The sequence below is a fragment of the Prunus mume genome, linkage group LG7 (genome assembly GCF_029339155.1).
Source record: "Prunus mume cultivar Tortuosa linkage group LG7, ASM2933915v1, whole genome shotgun sequence".
In the NCBI taxonomy this organism is placed as follows: Eukaryota; Viridiplantae; Streptophyta; class Magnoliopsida; order Rosales; family Rosaceae; genus Prunus; species Prunus mume.
This window is the reverse complement of record NC_142704.1, coordinates 7,706,685-7,727,365: the sequence shown is the minus strand read 5'-3', so window position 1 is coordinate 7,727,365 and position 20,681 is coordinate 7,706,685. Positions and strand designations below refer to the sequence as shown.

At 37.9% G+C, this 20,681-nt stretch overlaps 4 protein-coding genes and 1 pseudogene across 8 annotated transcripts; 4 read left to right on the top strand and 1 right to left on the bottom strand.

The window, feature by feature from the left end:
• Positions 1-1,179: 1,179 nt before the first annotated feature.
• Positions 1,180-8,572, top strand: LOC103338442 (P-loop containing nucleoside triphosphate hydrolases superfamily protein). Of its 2 annotated transcripts, none has more exons than XM_089041536.1 (13): positions 1,180-2,520; positions 2,639-2,813; positions 2,961-3,073; positions 3,248-3,349; positions 3,859-3,928; positions 4,476-4,531; positions 5,546-5,596; positions 5,752-5,856; positions 6,316-6,360; positions 6,459-6,564; positions 6,654-6,859; positions 7,817-7,903; positions 8,184-8,572. In XM_089041536.1, the coding sequence occupies exons 1-13, from the start codon at positions 1,381-1,383 to the stop codon at positions 8,346-8,348; spliced, it is 2,421 nt and encodes an 806-aa protein (XP_088897662.1). In that variant the 5' UTR covers positions 1,180-1,380; the 3' UTR covers positions 8,349-8,572. The 2 variants fall into 2 exon arrangements, with proteins under 2 accessions (XP_088897662.1, XP_088897661.1); XM_089041535.1 differs by having other exon boundaries at positions 6,648-6,859.
• Positions 8,573-9,799: 1,227 nt separating this feature from the next.
• Positions 9,800-14,579, top strand: LOC103338412 (isochorismate synthase 2, chloroplastic-like). 2 transcript variants are annotated; one of them, XM_089041537.1, is made up of 15 exons: positions 9,800-9,972; positions 10,082-10,270; positions 10,792-11,036; positions 11,186-11,303; positions 11,404-11,520; positions 11,612-11,755; positions 11,877-11,951; positions 12,041-12,109; positions 12,216-12,334; positions 12,432-12,489; positions 12,643-12,753; positions 12,989-13,073; positions 13,212-13,309; positions 13,470-13,562; positions 14,442-14,579. In XM_089041537.1, the coding sequence occupies exons 1-15, from the start codon at positions 9,862-9,864 to the stop codon at positions 14,475-14,477; spliced, it is 1,668 nt and encodes a 555-aa protein (XP_088897663.1). In that variant the 5' UTR covers positions 9,800-9,861; the 3' UTR covers positions 14,478-14,579. The 2 variants fall into 2 exon arrangements, with proteins under 2 accessions (XP_088897663.1, XP_008239833.2); XM_008241611.2 differs by lacking the exon at positions 14,442-14,579 and adding an exon at positions 13,661-13,881 and having other exon boundaries at positions 9,805-9,972.
• LOC103338413 (pectate lyase-like) lies at positions 14,082-16,332 on the bottom strand. Of its 2 annotated transcripts, XM_008241612.3 has the most exons (4): positions 15,882-16,332; positions 15,096-15,750; positions 14,769-15,011; positions 14,082-14,630 (listed from the first exon to the last, which is right to left on the bottom strand). In XM_008241612.3, exons 1-4 carry the CDS (start codon positions 16,079-16,081, stop codon positions 14,412-14,414), a joined length of 1,317 nt encoding a protein of 438 aa, XP_008239834.2. In that variant the 5' UTR covers positions 16,082-16,332; the 3' UTR covers positions 14,082-14,411. The 2 variants fall into 2 exon arrangements, with proteins under 2 accessions (XP_008239834.2, XP_088897664.1); XM_089041538.1 differs by having other exon boundaries at positions 14,407-14,630; positions 14,769-15,750; positions 15,882-16,078.
• An 843-nt stretch (positions 16,333-17,175) lies between these two features.
• Positions 17,176-18,397, top strand: LOC103338414 (uncharacterized; annotated as a pseudogene). Its single transcript, XR_016122042.1, has 2 exons — positions 17,176-17,450; positions 17,667-18,397. The product of XR_016122042.1 is annotated as an uncharacterized LOC103338414 (transcript).
• A 1,081-nt stretch (positions 18,398-19,478) lies between these two features.
• On the top strand, positions 19,479-20,664 carry LOC103338415 (18.1 kDa class I heat shock protein-like). The gene is made up of 2 exons (XM_008241614.2): positions 19,479-19,725; positions 19,960-20,664. The coding sequence occupies exons 1-2, from the start codon at positions 19,581-19,583 to the stop codon at positions 20,553-20,555; spliced, it is 741 nt and encodes a 246-aa protein (XP_008239836.2). The 5' UTR covers positions 19,479-19,580; the 3' UTR covers positions 20,556-20,664.
• The last annotated feature ends 17 nt before the right edge of the window (positions 20,665-20,681 follow it).

Here is a 20,681-nt window from a genome sequence, read left to right as displayed (position 1 = left end):
ATCATTTCGAAATAACAAAGAAAAAAAGAAATAAAAAACACCGCATGCTATTTACTAAACAGAAGAGTCAAACATACTACAAATAAATCAAACAACTTGAAGCCAATCCTCCCTAAGCCATCAAGAAGCCGAGGAGGTCCTTTATCCAACCAAAAACACGAGTCTTAACAGTGTTGAACTGTCTTACTTCCATGATTATTTGACTAATCAAATCCCTTGCTTACCTAGTCAAGATATGTTCAACCAAATCATATGGGAGATGTGGACTAAATGAAATATGAAGTATTGAAATCATGGAAGCCAGGTTGACAATGAGCTTAGGAAGAAAAAAAAGCTATCGGACATTCAATTCAAGTGAATTCGCATGGAGACTCTCACCCCAGCTGATTCATTCACATATATTCAACATATGGAGAGAGAGAGAGAGAGAGAGAGAGAGAGAGAGAGAGAGAGAGAGAGAGCAGTTATCCTTGAAGCTTGAGTGTTTCCATATTAACAACCTTTGTTATTGTTACTCTCTGGCAAATGTCACCATTGGATTATTTTCAATTCGTCCAACGGCTGAGATTTGTTACCACATTTTGCTAACTAGTAAACTATATATACTCATATATATACTGAGACATACATACATTATTCATTATACATATACCAAGATCTGATCCGTATTAGTGACATAATTCAATAAGGAAATAATTTCGAAAAGTTTGGCAAGAAAAACTTAATACATAAATTGATGTTATCCACAAACATGCATTTAGTTGATATCATTTTCAATGTCAAAAATAGGAACAAATATATATATTCTTACGAGAAGAAACACACTCTGAATTTTACTCCATTTTCTCATCTTCTTTCTATTCAAATCTTTACTATGTGTTCTTAGAAAAATTATTGCTTTACAAAAGTTGACACTTTCACATATGTATATCAGCATCATTGTTTGAAATCTGAATAGATAGAATTGAACGCACACGATCTATATAGTTGATAAACCATTGATGAATTTTGTTAAAGCATATTTTGTATACATTTTTTATTGGTTGATGCAAATACTTTTCCATTGGTCCATTAATACACTGCCACGTGTATGGCGGTTCATGACAAAATGCCACATCTTCGCACGTGCACCGAAATATTTTACCGCTTTACCTTTCTCCCCTCCAACGATCCAACTGCAAGTCCGAAACAATTTCAGCTTATTTTTTTTCTTGAATATTCATTAAAGGACCATGCTTTCTGCGGCAGACTCATCTTCCTCTTCTCTTCTTAATTGAGTGGTTCGAAACTCTAACAGACCTAAATTCTATAGATTCTAAATCTCAATTTTTAATTTTTTTTTTCAGCTGAGCTAGAGTTTCTGACCTCAAATCGGAGTTCATGGACCCTCAACACCAACAATGGCGTCCTAGACCGCCAATCCCAGATTCCCTCTGCCCTGTTTGCTCTATTTCTCACTTCCCCTTTTGCCCTCCACATCCACCCTTCAATCAAAACCCTATCTTCCCTTTCGATTCAGGTCACTCTTTCCAAAGACCTGGTTTTGACCCGTATATAGGACCCGTGGGTACTCAGAGCCCATTAATGGGTAACCCCACTAATGGGTTTGAAAATCCGAGGCCGTGGCAGAGAAACCCTAATTTTGAAGCAGACACCTGTGGCAAATTTCCGTATAGAGATGGCTTGGCGCCACCGCCACCGCCACCGCCACCATATGAATATGGCGGCAATGCGTACGTTGGTGATGGTGATAGGAACTTTAAGAGGCCGAGAGTCGATGTTTTGGGTTTAAAGAGCGAGTTTAACCCGAAAAATGCGAGTCTTACGCCAGAGGATGAGAGAAGATTGAAGCTAATTCGTGATCACGGTGGGGTGAATTCAGTTTCCGGTAGTCGTACCGTTCCGAATGGCGATACGAATAGGTATGCTGAAGAAAGTAAAGTTTTTGAAGGGGATTATAGTAAACCTGGTGTTAATAGGAGTTTCCCCCATTCTCAAACTGAAGAGTTTAATCATTCTGAAGTTGGTAATGAAAATTACCATAGCCACAATCCTCAACAGTTTCAAAGTAAAGATTCTAGGCCTGTGAATGAAGCACAACATTCCCATGTGAATAGTTGGCAAGCACATACTGGGACGAGTGCACCATACTATGACCATAACAATCAGCCACCACAACCCTATGGAATGCAGAGACATTCTGTGAGGCATCAACATGGCACTCCAAATACGAACGAACATGGAGGCTACTTTCCTTCCCCTGGCTTGGTTTCTAACAATGCAGGTCATATGCCAGCTGCTCGGCCATTCAGTGGGCAGCCTCCTCTTCCCACTTCTCCACCACCTCCTCTACCAATGGACCCGCCATCAAAATCGTCTTCTTCATTGTTTCCTGTTTCCTTTAGTTCCTCATCAATGATGCCTTCAGCCTATCCACCAATTCATGAAGCCCGTTCCCTGGCGCAGCCTTATTTCCATAATAAGCCATTTTCACATGCTTCTACTGGTTTTGCCATGGAGGTATAGTTGGTTCCTCATATGCTTTTATGCTTTATCTTGAACTGTTGTTTGGGTTGCGATTTTCTTTTGGGCTTCTAGCCTTCTGATGAAAACCATTTTTTCTTTCGTAATTCCCAAGGAATCTCATGTTTCCCATCAAATATCATCAAGGCAGTATGGAGAGGGACATCCATTTCCACGGAAGCAGTCATCTTTGGATAAGCCAAAAGTAATTGATGCTTCCCACTTATTTAAGCAGCCACATAGACTCACTCGTCCTGATCATTTTGTGATAATCCTACGAGGGCTTCCAGGTACCAAAGTTTGTATGTATAATATGTTTTGTGAGCATGATGACGTGACTGCGGAAAACTATAGAAGCTCTCTTGCCATCTCACTTGCTTTCTGTGTTTTTGACCTTTGGCCATATTCTGGAAATCATCTGATGCATTTAATATCAGGTAGTGGAAAGAGCTACTTAGCAAAGATGTTGCGCGACCTAGAGGTTGAAAATGGTGGTGATGCTCCACGAATTCATTCTATGGATGATTATTTTATGACAGAAGTGGAAAAGGTTTGTTGTTTCTTCTTTTTTTTCCTTCATTTACAATATTGTCCTGATTAATTCATGTAGAATCTTTTTCATGCCTCTATTTCTCTGCCTCCTCTTACTCTCTCTTGGGGTCGTCATTAGTGTTCTTTGAGTACTTGAGAGAATTTTAACTAAGTGTTATCTTTTGTCCTAAAGGTTGAGGAAAGTGATGTTTCAAAATCTTCAAGTTCAGCCAGAGGCAAGAAGCGAGTATTGAAGAAGGTGATGGAGTATTGTTATGAACCTGAAATGGAGGAGGTAATGCAATTCAAAGTATCCGAAACTTTTTAGAAATTTGGTTTGATATGTCTTTCATGTTTTAATTTCTTGGAATTTTTTGTTCTATGATTATGTTATCTTTGGAGGGAGGTTTATGTTGATTCTGTCGCATCAGGCAATATTAGCCGTGGGACTTTTTATTCAGCACTGTTGAATAAATAGGCTGCATTTGTATAGAGTTTGATTTCATCAGCCTTTCCTGCTTGAGTTCCAGAATAAAATTTGTTGGTTGGCTTTGGTAATTTTAGGCACTAATTTCAAGTTATGAAAGTGAAAAGGGAAATATTTGGTGGAACTTCTTTTGGTTGAGAGGTGGGGTTGGGTTGTGGTTTTTATATATAGGCTCTAAATTACCCTGTTTATTATTTTCCTCTAGTTTTTTCTAAGCCCGTTATGATTTGGCAAGTCTGGTATGATTTATGATTTATTTTTATTTTTATTCATATAAGTTTCTATCGAACTGTAACGCTATCATGTCTTCCCCGCAGGCTTATCGGTTGAGTATGCTGAAGGCATTTAAGAAGACCCTTGAGGAGGGTGTTTTCACCTTCATAATTGGTATGACTTCCAATTTTGATATTCACAAATGACTGAAAACAGCGAACTTTATATCCCTACGTTTCCCCTTTTTTTTTGCAGCCATTTATAATGGCTTGGGAATTTCAAAGATTTTCCAGATGGAATTACTTGCAAATTTCGTGTACAATTTGGTGACAGCTTTTTTGGTCCAATGATGTTTAGGCAGTGTGTACTTTGATTCAAGTAGTGCACTCTGAGCCGGTGGTAAGCACCAGCTCTGAGACACGTCTCCTCTAAACATGGGTGCATAAATGACCTGCCTGTATTGTCGTTTAGATAGGATTCCAAACGTGTCCTCTATTATTTTAAAAGATTTTCTTCTCCTGAGGAGTTAAGAAGATAAACTGGTTAAAGGTTATTCTAGCGAGACTGGCTTGCCAGTACATTTAATAAGAAAAATGATCTAGTTAATTATAGATTAAGTGGTGATGCAGTGCCCATCCACTGCCTTCATTTTCACTAACTACAGATGCAGTTTTGTTCGGAAATTGACCCTTTTGTCGGTGGTATGTGTGCTTCGTCTTAGTGGATGACCGCAATCTGCGGGTAGCTGATTTTGCTCAGTTTTGGGCAATTGCAAAGGTATATCCTCATTTCTCTCTTTCTCACAACCTCTGCCATGTGTTCTGAAGTGTCGACTCTATTTTTGAAATGCACTCACCATTTTCATGAGAAACTGGGGGTTGGCATCATGTTTTGTAGACCTGATCCATTGTAGCTCAGGCACTTTATCTAAAGGGCTAGTGAAAAATTTGCTAATGTGTCACTATCCTAGATTAGCAATGCGGTAATGTAGTTAAAAATACGCAGTGGCTGTAATCTTATGCATATTATGCAAGGTTCATTATTCCAAATTGTTGGTTAAATTTGATCAGGACTTGTAGGCTGGATCATATCAAAGAAGAAGTTATATTAAATTTGAATGTAGTTTTCTATCATTGATCTTCCTGCATATATTGTATGTTGCTAATTATTATTTTGTTTATTAGTTTAAACAAAATTTTAGTAGGCGGACGTGGTAATTTGATGGTCTATCTAACAAGCACCAGTTCTGGAACCTATCTTGTTCTGGGCTCTATAATCTAATTGACTATGATCAATGAAATTATAGTTCTTATGGTCTTAAGATAAGACATTGCAAGAGGGACTTTGTTTAGTCTTGAAGCTAACTACATATGGGTGTAGCTTGGATTTCCAGAGTTGGGTTTTTCTATGTAGCTTACCCACTTCCTAGGTTACAAGGTGGGGTTTAAGTTTAGGCAGTTCCATTTTCATTTGTTGGTCCAATTTATCAAATTTTGTGGTGCTTTTGTGTGAGTTCTCTGCCTGCATAAGGAAGCTGATCAATGCAGGCACCATGCACGAAATTTCATTTAATTTCTCCATCTGGAATCAGTTTTCCTCTCTTTACTACTAGTATTGCAATATTACTCTGATGTTTTTATGGAAATGTATGATGGTTAGGTTTTCAATATCCAATGTGATTGACTTATGGCCAAAAGGAAAAAAAAAATGGTGGTTGATGATCATATAATAGACTTGTGGATTCATCGTTTATTTGTTCACTTCACTAATTGTTCCTTGTTTTCTTCACAGAGTTCAGGATATGAAGTTTATATACTAGAGGCATCATATAAGGATCCTGCGGTGAGTATTATCTATGTGTGTTGTTATAACTGTAATTTGATAATTCTCTTTCTTGGAAGGAAGCCTACATTAGACATTAAGTGGGAAAAGGTTTCTTTTTTCTTTTTTCTTTTTCTCTTTTTGAAGTTTTTGTTTGAAATTTCTTGGCATGTCAGGGCTGCGCAGCTAGGAATGTGCACGGCTTTACCCAAGATGACATACAGAAGATGGCCGGACTATGGGAGGAAGCTCCATCCATATACTTGCAATTGGATGCCAAGGTTTGTTGTCATTTAACTTTAGTTTTTGGTTTGGGTTAGGATGGAGGAGCTCAAAGCAAACATCAGTTGTAGGTATAAGCAGTTGACTGTGGAGTCCAGTTAGTGCTCTTACCTTGATCATTTAGGGGGTGGAGGAAAGAAAATAAAAATAAAAATTATGCTTTCAAGAGATTGCCCATAAATTTTTTGGGCCAGAAAGTTAGGATGGCCATTAAGTTGTGAATGTAAAAGAAAATATTTTCTTTTGGGTCCATTAGCAGGCTACACAATAGCGGATGACCCTCTTGTTCTGCTACACCTCTCCTTACCTTTTTGGGGTTCCAAATACTACTCCATAAGGATTCAAAGCTGGGGGGAGTGGGGCAGGGGGTACCACTTCTCTACAAAACCTAGTATTTTATCTTCACTTGCATTTGCTTCTGGGATTTGTTTTGACGCTGTGTATTGCTGGTTTGACAGTCATTATTCCATGGAGATGACCTGAAGGGAAGTGACATTCAAGAGGCAAGTTGAATCACATCTGACTCTCTTTTCTTTTATTTCGAACAAGAAGTGTAATGTGGTGTTAGGTATCAATCCATATTTCATATGATATCTATCAGGTGGACATGGATACTGAAGATGCAGATAATGATAGTCTATTGGGATTGCAAGAAAGAAAGCCTGAGAAGATCATAGCACCTCCTGCTGAAGATGATGCTCATAATGGTAATTTTGGCTTTTTATTTTTTTTCAATTTTAGTAATTATGGCTGAGGCAACCTGAGTTGATAACGTTTTGTAAATCTTAAGCTTTAGGCTCTTCCAAGGGTGCGAAGAGCTTGGATGCTGAAGAAGACCAACCAACTGTGGAAGTGAAAGAACTAGGCAGGAGTAAATGGTCAGAAATATTAGATGAAGATGATACTGAAAAAACTGGTGGTGTGAAGGGTAACTTTAATACTCTCTCTGGACTTATTCAAGCTTATCGCAAGGGAGGAAAATCTGTATGCTGGAGTGACCAGGTACGTGTAATCTCACCCAATCATTTGGTGATGTAAATGCTTAGTTGAAATAAGTTGTCTCTTATTCTGTTGATGGCATGGAATAGTAATGGTGAATTTTAAACTATAGGCTGCCACTTGTCGCTTGTATAGTTACTTTCTGTGATAGAATTGGCTCCTAGGCTATCCTTTAGAAGAAATATATTGTTAGGATTTTGGCTTGTCAAATATGTCCTAGTTGGTTTAGGATTGTTTTAGGAAAATTAGAGGTATACCAATTCTTGTCCTAGAGGGATTAGGAAAGAATTTCAGTTTTCCTTATTCAATTTAGGTTTGGATTTCTAGAAGTCTATTAGGATTTGGATAAGTGTAATTTCCTAATCCACTTAGGAATAGGAATCCAATCAGCCTTGGGACATGTAAGCCAACTCTATATCTATAAATAGGGTGTGGCAAGGCTTATTTTGAGAGAGGAAAAACAGCCAGAGACAGCCAAGAGTTTTGAGATTAGTTCTAGGGTTGCAAAAGTTCTGTAATCTCTATTATTAATCAAAGGAGCGGTGATTTCTCTACCTAGAGAAATCACAACTGGACGTAGGCAAAAGTTCTGCCGAACCAGTATAATTCTTGTGTGTTTCTAAATGTTTTAATATTTGCTAGTTTAGTCTATTGCCGTTGGTTACATCAAAGAACAAGATCTAGAAGGCGAGTTATTTAACAGATATCTCGGTTATAGTGGCATTTTTGCGCAAGGTTTTTCACTTCAATGACCAAAGAACTAAGGTTCAGTTTGCTTTTTATGCATCGGTGGTGGCTGGCCTTTGATTTGGTAGGCTTTTTTCTTAAAATGTGCAACCAGTTCTCATGAAAGATTACTTTTGGATTTTGGTTTTGTTACAACTTAAATGCCTTTTTATTTAAACCCTGTTTTGTACTTTTATTTCTTAGTAGTTCCAACCTTGGTCTTCCTTCCTCCAGGTTGGCAATACGGGGTTTTCGATAGCAGCGGCAAAGAAGGCGAATGTCTTGTCTTTGGTGATTGGACCGGGTTCTGGATACAACTTGGTTTGTTACCTCACTATCATTGTTGTGCTATCAGTAGAGGCTACATAGATTATCATCAAATTACTAATGTATGCCATGTGGGTTCAAGAGTCGCATACTAGTTGGATGTAGTTTCATGTTTGTTAAAGTACTTTCTTTTCTTCCTGGCTAATTGATGGTTCCCTCTTGTTTTAGAGTATGGTTCTTGTAGCATATGTGTATGCACCATCCGTGTGTTACATCTGTTCCTTTTTAGGGCCAGCAAAATGATCTCATTGTGTTTTACTTCCAACACCTGCAGAAGTCCAATCCATTACCCGAAGAAGAGAACCCGGTAACCCATAGCAGTGGTGAATCAAAGAGGCAGAACGTATTCGAAGACCAACTTCGAGCAGAACGTGAATCCTTCAAAGCTGTTTTTGACAGGAGGCGGCAGCGGATTGGTGGACTTGGTTTGGAGGAGTAGTAGTTAGTTGTAGGTGTCAGGATTCTTTCCTTGAAAGTGTTTTTGGAATATCGTTTTCTGTTGTTAATATGTCAGTTTAGCTGTTGTTGTAGCGTATTGACACTTGAATGAGGTGGATCAACACCTCTGATTTTGTAATCTCATCGGAGGAGAATGCTAGTTAGTTGTAGGTGTCAGGATTCTTTCCTTGAAAGTGTTTTTGGAATATCGTTTTCTGTTGTTAATATGTCAGTTTAGCTGTTGTTGTAGCGTATTGACACTTGAATGAGGTGGATCAACACCTCTGATTTTGTAATCTCATCGGAGGAGAATGCTAGTTAGTTGTAGGTGTCAGGATTCTTTCCTTGAAAGTGTTTTTGGAATATCGTTTTCTGTTGTTAATATGTCAGTTTAGCTGTTGTTGTAGCGTATTGACACTTGAATGAGGTGGATCAACACCTCTGATTTTGTAATCTCATCGGAGGAGAATGCTGTAAAATTCGGTGGAAAACCAGAGACTGATTTTCTACACCATCGAAGCCTTAAATGTATGAACAATTTTGAGGCTGATTGGATACTAATGAATGAGAACAGAAATTTATTTATTTCCTAAGAGCACTTCCACCCATAAGAGCCAAGTCTAAGGCAAGGGCAAGAAAGGGCTGCCACTATTCACGTGAATAGTGTCAGCCTTTGATTTGTGGTTCCACCCATGAGAGCTAAGTTTAGGGTAAGTCTAAAGCAAATACTATTCATATGAGATATGAGGTTTTTGGTGTGGGAAGTAAAGAATATGCCTAGATATTTATTTAAAAAATTCTTGAATTTTGGTATTTATTTTCTATTTTTTTCTTCTTTTTTTTGGGTTCTTGCGTCATTATGGCGTCAGCATTGCATCGATTGCCTGGCAGCAGCTGGGCTGAATTTGCCCATGGGCTTGGGCTCGTGGGACCCAGCTCTTGCTGGCCCTTGCGCTACTGAGCTGCTTCCTTCCCCCTGGCTGCCTTTTGCCCGGTTTTGAAGCAAGGGTGGACTTGCTCTAAGACCTCAATGTGATTTACCAACTGGAGTCCAGAGGTAACTTGAGAAGTGTACACTACCATTTGAAGTTTGAACTGCTCTTTTTTTATGAGCGGAATTTCACTCCAATTTTATTCATTTACACTCTATTTTATAACTAAAAAAGAAGTGTAAGCAGTATTTCACTCCAATTTTATTCATTTACACTCTATTTTATAATATATAAAAAGTGTAAGTGGATAAAATTGAAGTGGGAAATCATTACATTCCTTTATTACGAAGGGACTTTTAATAAAAATAGACACTAACTTTTTTGTTTGGGTATGTTTAAAGACACCAACCTTTTTGGGTCCTGAGACTGGATTACGAACATGCTGTCACACGTGTCACCTTACCCACCAAGTCTCTGTCTCCGCATGTGTTGTCAAAAAAAAATCACTATAAAGCAGAGCAATAAGCCATAGCTTCCATCAACTATTGGTAGCTGAGACCAAAGCTCTCTCTTCGCTATCTCATGGCCGCTGCTGCTGCAAGCCGTTGCCTTGCATGTTTCATGGACCCAGAAGCAGCCAAATGCAGCATAACAATTTCCAGCAGGCAAACCATTAATTTCTCTCACCACCATGTAAACCCACTTAACTTGCTGTAATATTATGCCTTTTGCAAACTATCTGCTTTAAGTTTTTGGCATAAATAACAAGTCCTCCTCCTCCTCCTCCTCTTCCTGCAAACAGAGGTCTCATTTGTGTTCGCTTTCCATGAATGGCTGCCAAGGAGACCCTCACCTCCCTTTAGGTACCATTGAAACGCGTTCATTTCCAGCAATTCCATCGCCTTCCTTGGCTCTAGACAGGCTCAACTCCGCCATTTCTGAATTGAAAGCAAACCCACCTTCTTCTACCTCCGGAATTATACGTCTCCAGGTAAGCCATGTTAAATGCTCAATGCCGTCCAAACTCAATTCTTCTACTTGTTTCTGTTCAGTGCCATCTTTTCTTATCTGTTATTGCCTAGTAGGCCAAAAAAGTTTTCATGTTTAGAGCAATGGGGTTGTGCCACGTGGATGGGTGGCATTCATCAGCATGTGCTTTACATACCTTATCCTGTCTTCTGTAGCACATGACATGAAAATTGACTTACTAATTTTGCCTTGGTATCTTTTGTTTTTATATTTTAATTTTTAAAAGAAGCACACGCACACATGCATGCCCAAATTATAAGAAGAGAAGTTTGCTCTGATCGTTAAGATACATGGAACTCTGAAATTAATAAAACGATAAGTAAACTTGTTAAAAGAGGAACGATAAAGAAGTTCTGGATTCCAGCTACAAATGCCAGGCGAGAGGCCTTAGCATTTCTCAATGTATAGGCAGAACAAGTCAACAGTGGTGGAGAGACTACTTGCTTATGTATAGTGCTAATATAACCAGCCTTGTATTTGAAGGTGCCAATCCAGCAGCAAATTGAAGCCATTGATTGGCTATATGCGCAACACCAATTCCTTCCCCGCTGCTATTTCTCCGGTAGGGGCCAAATCGGTAATTCTTCTGATCTTTCCATTGATTGCACCAATGGGAATGACCAGATTCAATTGAAACACAACTTGGTCAGCGTTGCTGGTGTGGGGTCTGCAGTTTTCTTTCAGGATCTGCATCCTTTCTCATATAGGCATTGGAAGTCCTTAAAGAGGTAAAAGAACAAACAATATTCAATATTGGAACAAGTTCAGTGTGATTCCATTTAACATATGTATATCTTAATTTTGTAAAAACTACTGTTCTTTCTTTCGAAATCCAATTTACAAACTGAAGTCTAATTTTGTCATCTCTTGATTGAAGATTCCTCTCTACACAATGTCCACTTATTCGCACTTACGGGGCAATCCGTTTTGATGCAAGAGCCAACATATCATCTGAATGGGAGGCATTTGGTTACTTTTATTTTATGGTCCCTCAGGTAGAACAATTATTTGCTTTTGTGCAGTAGTTCGAGCCATAAATCATGTTTGAATTCTCTTAAGTATTTATACAATCTGCTGCTAGATACCAAATGACAGGTTGAGTTTGATGAGCTTGAAGAAGGTTCAATGCTGGCAGCAACTGTTGCCTGGGACAATGCCCTCTCATGGAATTTGGGACATGCAATTGATGCACTTAAAGCTACACTGAGCCAGGTTCAAATATTAGGATTGAGTTAAATTTGCTTGTTTAGTATTTGTTGAAGATATTCATGTTTTATGTTTACATCAATTCTTGATGATGCAGATATCTTCTGTCATTTTGAAGCAACGAAGACAAGCTCCTTGGACACCAATGTTAAGCAATAATCACATCCCGAGTAAGACATACTGGAATCTTGCTGTTAATAGAGCTTTGCAGAAAATAAGAAGCAACTCAGCCCTTATTAAGGTACTATTTAATGATTTATTTTCCGTGTGCCAAGCTTGGTTTCAGTATTGAGATGCACCTCCTTTTCATCTTCCTCTTTCTACTTCTCTTGTTAATGAATCATCTTCTTTTGGGAATTCAGGTGGTACTCGCACGTAGCAGCACAGTAATAACACCAACTGATATTGATCCCGTAGCATGGTTAGCTTGCTTACAGGTGTTTTTTTTTCTTTCTTCAAGCTATTCCTGTTGGATTTTCTCTGTATAACAAGTTATGACTACTACATCTGAGCTAAACTTCTTCAGGTTGAAGGTGAAAATGCTTATCAGTTCTGTCTTCAGCCACCTAATGCACCAGCATTCATTGGAAACACGGTAATTGTGTTGAAAAGTATAACTTCCATTCATCACAAAATATATTATCTTCTATGATCACCTTGACAATTGTTTTATTTTTTATTTCGATTATTTTTGTGAATAGCCAGAGCAACTATTTCACAGAAAATGGCTTGGCATTACTAGTGAAGCTCTGGCTGGAACCAGAGCCAGAGGTGAATCGATGCCTGAAGATCTTCAAATAGAACTTGAATTACTTTCCAGGTTTAACTCAATTTTTTAAAAATCATTGTTATGATGTTATTCTACTTCACTGTGCTGCTAGGAGTCACACAACTATCCAATAACATTCATTTTGCAGTCCCAAGGACCACCTCGAGTTTACTATTGTACGAGAAAGCATAAGAAGAAAACTAGAGGCAAGTTTATTTTTTGGTGCTTTTATGTCTGAAAATTATTGATAATTTTGTTTAATGGGAAATAAATTGGTGCAAATGTTGAAATTTATTGTCTGGAATTAACATGAAACTGGTTTAGACTCAACAAGGACATATACCATTCTTGTTTTGCAGAATGTATGTAACAGTGTCCTAGTTGAACCAAAGAAAGCAATCCGTAAGCTCCCTAGAGTCCAACATTTATATGCCAAATTGGCTGGCAGGTTAAGAAGTGAAGAGGATGAGGTAAATATATTGCATTTTTCTGCATCAAATCATAAAGTTTCCTTTCAAGCTCATATAATCTGGATTTTTGTAGTTAGATTAAATCTGCATGTTCTGCACCCCACTAGTTTATTCTCCTGAGCTGATCAGAGTTTTCTTCAGTGTCCAATATACATTGTTAAATTTCTCGACAATATGCTTGATTTCGGATACTCGTTGAATTTGAAGTTTAACTAGCTATCTGCTTCCATTTCAGTTTGACATATTGTCATCTCTTCATCCAAGTCCAGCAGTTTGTGGATTTCCAACAGAGGAGGCACGGGTTTTAATTGCAGAAACAGGTGCATCATATATCAATAAAAAGCATTCTACTATTTCTCTGTCTTTGGCTTTATACACTCAATTCATCTAGCTGGTTTGGTCGAGGGAGAACTTTTTCTTGAAGACTCAGATTCTTTATATTCATAAACTTTGTGCAGAAGTATTTGACCGAGGGATGTATGCTGGGCCAGTTGGTTGGTTTGGAGGAGGAGAGAGTGAGTTTGCCGTTGGCATTAGATCAGCATTGGTGGAAAAGGTACGCCAAGTAAATTCTTTTGTCTGCTACACTTTTATAAAAATGGAGTTTTTGTCAGAAATTTTTATATATCATGCGTATTAGACTGAAAGTATCATACACAATAGGCATGTCTTCATTAGCATGCAGAATTCGTAGAGCTGACCCTTTTCGATTCTAGGGTCTTGGCGCAATGATTTTTGCTGGAACAGGGGTTGTGGAAGGAAGTAATGCATCATTAGAATGGGATGAACTGGAACTCAAGATTTCTCAGGTGTGTGTTTAGACTCAAGTTGCATTCTGTAAAACTAATCATTCTGCATGAGAATAGGTGTTTCAATAAACTTTTATATGTTTTGATCAATGATGTAGTTCACCAAGTTGCTTAAACTTGAAGTCCCTTTAGAGATTAAAAGCTGATGTTGCAAGGACTATCAAGTGAAAAGGTCGTGGTTCTGAAGTTGGTAGCCAGAATTCTTTGATGACTATTATTCTTTCTTGATTGTTTCTTGGGATGATTTTCCCAATGACAACATAAAAGAGATTTGATATGTAAAAATAAATTTGAAAAGCAAATACCAATGAGTTGGACATGCCTAGAATGTTCATCTGCTCTGACTGGGACAACAATATGCTTTTCCATTAAATCATATTTCTTTTGCTCAGAAATTGGCTTGGCATGATGATGACTTGAAACCAAAAAGTAGGCTTGGTGTAAATAAAAGCCACGAAAGCACGAATCGTAACAATAGCGTGAGTAAATCCTAAGAACATGTTGCTGCCACACCATTCATAAGTTCAAACCATTTCTTCACCATGAATGAGAAGGTCGAATTGCAGAACATACCAAAGTACATATCTTGACTAGAAAGAACAAATTAAATCAACCGATGAAATCAGAAATTATATCAATTGCATTGTTTCTCCCAATTCTAAGCCTTTATTTTTCCCTTCTTCCCCAAACTGTCAGATCCCCTTATAATTGAAACTACAAAAGCAATAAGAAGACAGTGTTACTCTTCACTGTCTACTGCTACAACCTCTGTTATTTCTGAACAGGGTTCAGTTTGAGCTTCATACATTTATATACAATTTTCATTTTTTGTTTATTCCCACATACACATTAACATGGCTTATTTTTAATGCATTTAAGAGGACCGGCAAAGCGCGTGAGCCTGGTCACAAATGACCCAGGTTTTGCCTGGATCATATCTGCCTTTGGGAGATTCCTAATGGGGCTTCCGGATTGAACAAAGAATGCTCCGTTCATCATAAGATCATTCTCTGATCTCCAATTCCATGATCTCCACTCGCCCTCTTGTGCATTGTTCCTATGAGTCACCTACATAACAACAAGAACAGCATTCAAAATTAGTTCAAGGAACGAGTCCCGCGACTTGATTTTTTGATATGTGATTAGAGATAAAACAAATTTGGTGTAGAGACCAGTTTGTGCTTGTGCTAACACTAGTACATGTACCTCTTTAGTCGCTTGGTTCGACGGAGCAATGAACCGGTTGCCCTGGCTAATTATGGTAGGGTGTTGGCTGCCACCAATGGCATACATAAGCCAATGGGTATAGTCGTTGTTGACGACATGGAAAAATCCCCACCGGCACCTTGGCATCCGCTGAACCAACCCCTTCCCGAAATGGTTGAAAGCCAGAGTTATCTGCATCACTTGATCCTGAGAGTTGCTATCACTTGAACCAAACAACATCACCTGCACAATATATATAATCAGTAGCACGCATGATTTCACAAATGGGGTTAGTTTTGTAAAATGCAGTAACAAATGGATTTTTACATCATTATGATTGGTGAGGTGACAGTTGGATATGGTGATGGCCGTAGAGCCTTGGATGGCATCAATGAGCCCATCTGCGCAATTTGACAAAGAGACATGGTCTATCCAAACGTTTGTGGCTCCATACATGGATATTCCATCTCCGTCGCTACGGGTGCGCTGTCCAAAGTGATTGATAGAGTCCCTAATCAGGCCGCCATTTCCAGGCTTGTTGTTATGGATGTGGAGGTTGGTGATGATCACATTCTTCACAAACTGCAATGAAATTTGGGCGCCATCGAGGATGTGCACGTTAGCACCTCGTGCATCAATGGTCTTGTCACTGGCCACCAGAAGCTCTTCAGTCAGCTTTATCCTCATGTCCCGAGCAAATATGATCCAAAGTGGCCCATTTTGAATCACAGCGTGGCGGAGTGTCCCGGGTTTCGGGTTCACTAGGTCAGCGTCGGTGTTATCTGTGACCACATATATTGGTCCAAGTTTCCCTCCAGTTGCCTTGCGCCCAAAGCCAAGGGCACAATCGGCTAGCCTCTTGCGATTTTTTTCCCAGTTGGGATCGCATCGCCAACAACGATCGATTGGGTTTGTAGCCATGCATGGACCCTTGTACTTCTGGTTCAAGTTCCTTCTTGTGTTGTTTGCATAATCGAAGGTGCTGCTTGCATTAAATAAAAGCTTGTAAATGATGATCAACATTTTCAAAACCCAAAACAAAACAAAAAAATCAATGTTCAAGAAATCAAAATGTGTTTAAATGTCTGGTTTCTTGTGTGACAAGGAACTTACTCAAGGACTTGCTTGTTGAAATGCTCGGTGACTGCTATAGGATCATCATGGTAGGCTTCATGGGCGGCCTTCTTGGCTTCTGCGGCTCTCTGCTGCCAATGCTCGTCAAAATCCGCAATGTTTGCCCTCACTGTTGTTGGGATTGTTATTGCAGTTACAAAAACACATAAAATCACAACATTTAGCATCTCAGCTTCCATTGCCTTCCTCTCAAATTTTTTTTTCTTCACCTTTCCTTGTTTTCTTGCTTTTTTGTTTTGTTGGGTTTATTTTTCTTATACTGATGTCTAATGTAGCGAAGGTTGAGCCCTATGTATGGGTGTGAAACTGGACCTACCAGACTGCTTGGGTTTAAGTAATGGCATTAATTTGCAGGGCAGGGCAGGGCAGTTTCCATGGTTAATTGATTTTTTTTAATTTTTTTTATTTAGGGAATTAATTAAAAGATTTAGAACTGCAATGGGGGAGTTTGGTTATATATGCACAACGAAGAAATCTAAATGAAGCAAATAGATGAGAATGGGACGTTGGGAGGGAAGAGAGGGGAGCCCCTTTCCCCTTCAACGGTCGAAATTCCTATTTGCCTTCTTTGCTCACTTTGGATTTTCTTTATTGGATTAGCTTTAGTTCTGAGATTTTCCTTTTCCCTTCTCTTATTAATTTCTACAATCTCTCTTGACCATTCCTCTTGATTCTTACCATTAGTCAACATCCAAAAAAAGTGATCTCTAAAAGGATAAAATCATTCCTAAATATTCCATATTAAAAAAAAAAACTACTTTAAAAGTAATGTAACATGTGTGATTGATATATGTTATTTCATACTTACTAATCACATCGTTGATTACATTATTTCATACTTACTAATGCGGTCGATAATGTTGTCAATTAACATGGTACAAGTAATTTGATTGAAAATTAAAATGTGATTACCTGCGGCTTTAGGCATAACATATATATATATATATATATATATATATATATTCATACCATGCAATTAAGCATATATATATATGAATATAATATAGGCCGTAATTCTAATAAAATTATAGAGACCGCCCCCGCAAAGACAGAAAGAGAGGTTAGTTTGGACACAAGGAAAGCAAGGAATAGTGTCCTTGACATGCAGTCCAATCCAACCACAACAACATTTTGCATATGCAGGCAAATTAAGTTTGGAATAAGATGATCCAGAATGCATATATCGTTTTCCCACTAGGAAACCTGTTTGTTATTTGACTACATAACCCTGCACCAAGCCATTGCTACTCCTATATATATATAATCAATCAGAGCTTTTGCATCTATATATCTCCAACCATTCACCACAAAGCATTCTATCATTTTATTGTAATTAATTAGCAGGCAAAACAAGCGCTTAAATTTGTTATTATAAGGTTCAGTTTGTTTTATTAGTTGATAATTAACTGATGGCACAAGTCAGAGGATCATCAACAAGAGGGATGGGAGAGAGATCGTCATCATCGACACGCTTGCACGAAAAGATTTTGCCTTCCTCAGGTTGGACAGAGGACTCCAATGGCCATTATCTTCTTGTTGATCTTCCAGGTAACTTAATGAGATGAGCATCTAATATTAATTTTCTTTCTCTATTCCCTATAATGTTCCATTTCCTTAAGAAAAACATAATGCATGTGCATGCTCTTTTTTACACGCACAGAAATTTCATATGAACTTAGTCACGTGGTGTTATAGTCACACAGATAGATAGAGATATTGATTCTTTCGTTATTATGTTTAGTTATTTATAAAATTGTGTCTTAGATTTTAAGAAGGAGGAGGTGAAGCTTGTGGTGAATGTCTCAGCTGGCTATATAACAGTCAGCGGACAAAGGCAAGTCAATAAGAAGAAATCTGAGTATTTTGAGCAGAACTTCAGCATCCCTCCAAACTCAGATGTCGATAAGATCACCGGAAAATTTGACGCTGGGATTCTCTATGTCACTGTGCCCAAGGTAGCAGCAGTTGTAGAAGAAAAGAAAGAAGCGGAACCTGAAATAATAGAAAACCAAAATGTCGAAGAAACCGCTGCCACAGAACCAGCTAAGCCAGAGAACAAAAATGTGGAAGGCGCTGCAGCAGAAAACATACACTTAACAAGACCGAAAAATGATGGACAGCACTCGAACAAAGATGATGGAGCCTCAAAAAAATTATCAGGAAATAATTGACCGCATATTCTTTTCTCTGGAGAATATAAGGAAATGGGAGGAGCATGAAGATGGGATTTTGAAGACTGCAATGGAGATGTTGAGTAAAAATAAAGGGATTGTTATAACAGCTGTGGTGGCATTTTCACTAGGGGTGCTAGTTTCTCGTCAGACTTTCCAATGGGCAGGGCAATGAGAATTAAGATTATATACTAGCTCTTTAATTAATTAATATGTACCTGTGTACATTAATTAACTCTTAAGTTACACTTGTTTTACTTTAATTCTCTGTCATCTGTTGTTTATAAATAAAAACATTTCAATGAATGAGATGTATCCTTGTAACCTTCTCCTCTTAAACTAATTTCTAACCCTGTTTAAATCATTCATAACATCTATACCTAAAACTCTACTCAAAAAGCAATATATATATATATATATATATATATACAGAGAGCTTCCGTTAAGAGATCCTTAAATAAGTTTATTTGAAGAACACCCTTATAATGCCTACTCCGCATTGTATTTTACTAATCCAAAGCATCTATTTGTAAGATAATCATTCAAAGATCATCTCTACAAAAAATCACTTGAATCCAATATCATTTGACCATTTAATTGAGTTATTGAAATTTTAGTACTTTCTTGAAGCACCATATTCATTGATTTTGTTTGACACAATTGGATGTCGAAACGGTTTCTGATTTGTTTAATTTTTTGCAAAGATGATCTATAATGTAGATTTTAAAAATAGTTGTTTGGATCGTTGAAAAAAAAAATTTGTTGGGACCCTAAAGGGTGTCCCTATATCATTTGACTACTCAATTAAATTATTGAAATTTTAGTACTTTCTAGAAGTACTTGTTCATTGATTTTGTATGACAAAATTATATGTCTAAACGGTTTTTGATTTGTCTAATTTTTTACAAGGATGATATCTGAATGAAGACCTAAAAAATAGATGGTTTGGACTATTAAAAATACAATCATAAGGTACCCTAAATGATGTCTCTCAAATATTATTTGAGAGATCTCAATAGAAGGGATATATATGTGTGTGTGCACGCGTGTTAGCAAGAAATATGGTGAAATAATTAGAGGAAAAATCTAGTTTCACATAATCACCATTCTTAACTCATCGCACACATATACTGTGTGGGCTCCATCTAGTTAATTGGTATGTTAATGTTATATTAATTATAGGCCTTGATAGAAAGAGAGGTATAGTTTATTAATAATTAATTGGGAGTTTAGGCACAAGGAAGGCAAGGAATAATATTGTCCTTTTTCCACCATGAAAACACAAATAAGCCAGCAAGCAACCCCAAACTTGGCATGCAGGGGAAATTAAGATTTACCCTGCATGCAGCTTCCTAAATCGATTATGTCTAGCTACGCCTATATATACAATCAATCAATGGGTTCACCACAAATTGGATCACACAATTAATACATAATCATATTTTCAGTGGGTCAATTTTGTTATTACAATTAAGGTTTCATCAGTTTGTATTAGCGTGGATTGTTGATGGCAGATGTTAGAGGATCCACAAGAGGGATGGGAGAGAGGTCGTCGTCGTCGACGTCAACACTAGGCCTTCGTCGAAAGGTTGTACCTTTCTCCGAGTGGATGGAGGACTCCAAAGGCCATTATCTCCTCCTTCAACTTCCAAGTACTTCATATCTACTATCTACTATAGCATGTCTATTTTTCCAATACTTTATTGTTGTTTCATTTCCTCAAAAGAAAAAACACAAAGCATATATGCATGATTTTTTCTACGTCACGTGGTATTACAATCATATGATGATCTACGTAGGAACTAATTAATAATATAACCAGATGCATTATATTATTAATGAGATTTGTTTATCTTATAAATTATAATTATACAACTGTCTCTTAGATTTCAAAAAGGGGGAGGTGAAGGTTGAGGTCAATGACTCAGCTGGCCATGTAACAATCAGCGGAGAAAGGCAAGTGAATAAAGAGAAAGAATCTGGGTCCTCTGAGGAGGAGGAGGAACTTGAGTCTTTTGATGAGGAGGAGAGTGAATCTGATGATCAGTCTTCTGAGGACGAAATGTATTTTGTGGAGATTAAGAATGGATTTGAGTATTTTGAGGAGAAATTTACCATTCCACCAAACTCAGATGCCAATATGATCACAGCAAAATTGGAGGGTGAGACGCTGTACATCATTATACCAAAGGTAGGAGCAACAGAAAATGATAGAGAGTATACAAATGTCCCAGGCTTACTATTAAGACCCGAAAATGATGGACACTACTCAAACATATTATTAGGAAATGGCCATGTATTGTTCTCTCTAGAAAATATAAGGAAATGTGATGAGCATGAAGATGGGGTTTTAAGGATGGCAATGGAGATGTTGAGCAAAAAGAAAAGGATGGTTTTAACCGCGGCGACCGCCGCCCTTGTAGCATTTTCTTTAGGGATGCTAGTTTCTCATCAGACGTTCCAATCAGGAGGAGGAGAATGAGAATTAAGTATGAATTAAGGCTGGCTAGCCATGGATATTATGTTTACTTAAGCTAATGTGTACATATTATTATTAATGCAAATGAAAATGTCTGAAAAATTAAACATGATCGACTGCATATGATCA

What these genes read in the sequence shown, in the direction of transcription:
- LOC103338442 (XM_089041535.1), top strand. Translation starts at nt 1,381, where the DNA reads ATGGACCCTCAACACCAACAATGGCGTCCTAGACCGCCAATCCCAGAT. An exon ending in ATGAACCTGAAATGGAGGAG is followed by an intron (nt 3,350 to 3,858) that starts GTAATGCAATTC and finishes TCTTCCCCGCAG; the next exon opens with GCTTATCGGTTGAGTATGCT. An exon ending in CTGTATGCTGGAGTGACCAG is followed by an intron (nt 6,860 to 7,816) that starts GTACGTGTAATC and finishes TCCTTCCTCCAG; the next exon opens with GTTGGCAATACGGGGTTTTC.
- LOC103338412 (XM_008241611.2), top strand. Translation starts at nt 9,862, where the DNA reads ATGGCCGCTGCTGCTGCAAGCCGTTGCCTTGCATGTTTCATGGACCCA. An exon ending in CATTGGAAGTCCTTAAAGAG is followed by an intron (nt 11,037 to 11,185) that starts GTAAAAGAACAA and finishes TCTTGATTGAAG; the next exon opens with ATTCCTCTCTACACAATGTC. An exon ending in CAGCATTCATTGGAAACACG is followed by an intron (nt 12,110 to 12,215) that starts GTAATTGTGTTG and finishes TTTTGTGAATAG; the next exon opens with CCAGAGCAACTATTTCACAG.
- LOC103338413 (XM_089041538.1), bottom strand. Translation starts at nt 16,069, where the DNA reads ATGCTAAATGTTGTGATTTTATGTGTTTTTGTAACTGCAATAACAATC. An exon ending in TTCAACAAGCAAGTCCTTGA is followed by an intron (nt 15,751 to 15,881) that starts GTAAGTTCCTTG and finishes TAATGCAAGCAG; the next exon opens with CACCTTCGATTATGCAAACA. An exon ending in CGAACCAAGCGACTAAAGAG is followed by an intron (nt 14,631 to 14,768) that starts GTACATGTACTA and finishes GTTGTTATGTAG; the next exon opens with GTGACTCATAGGAACAATGC.
- LOC103338415 (XM_008241614.2), top strand. Translation starts at nt 19,581, where the DNA reads ATGGCAGATGTTAGAGGATCCACAAGAGGGATGGGAGAGAGGTCGTCG. An exon ending in TCTCCTCCTTCAACTTCCAA is followed by an intron (nt 19,726 to 19,959) that starts GTACTTCATATC and finishes ACTGTCTCTTAG; the next exon opens with ATTTCAAAAAGGGGGAGGTG.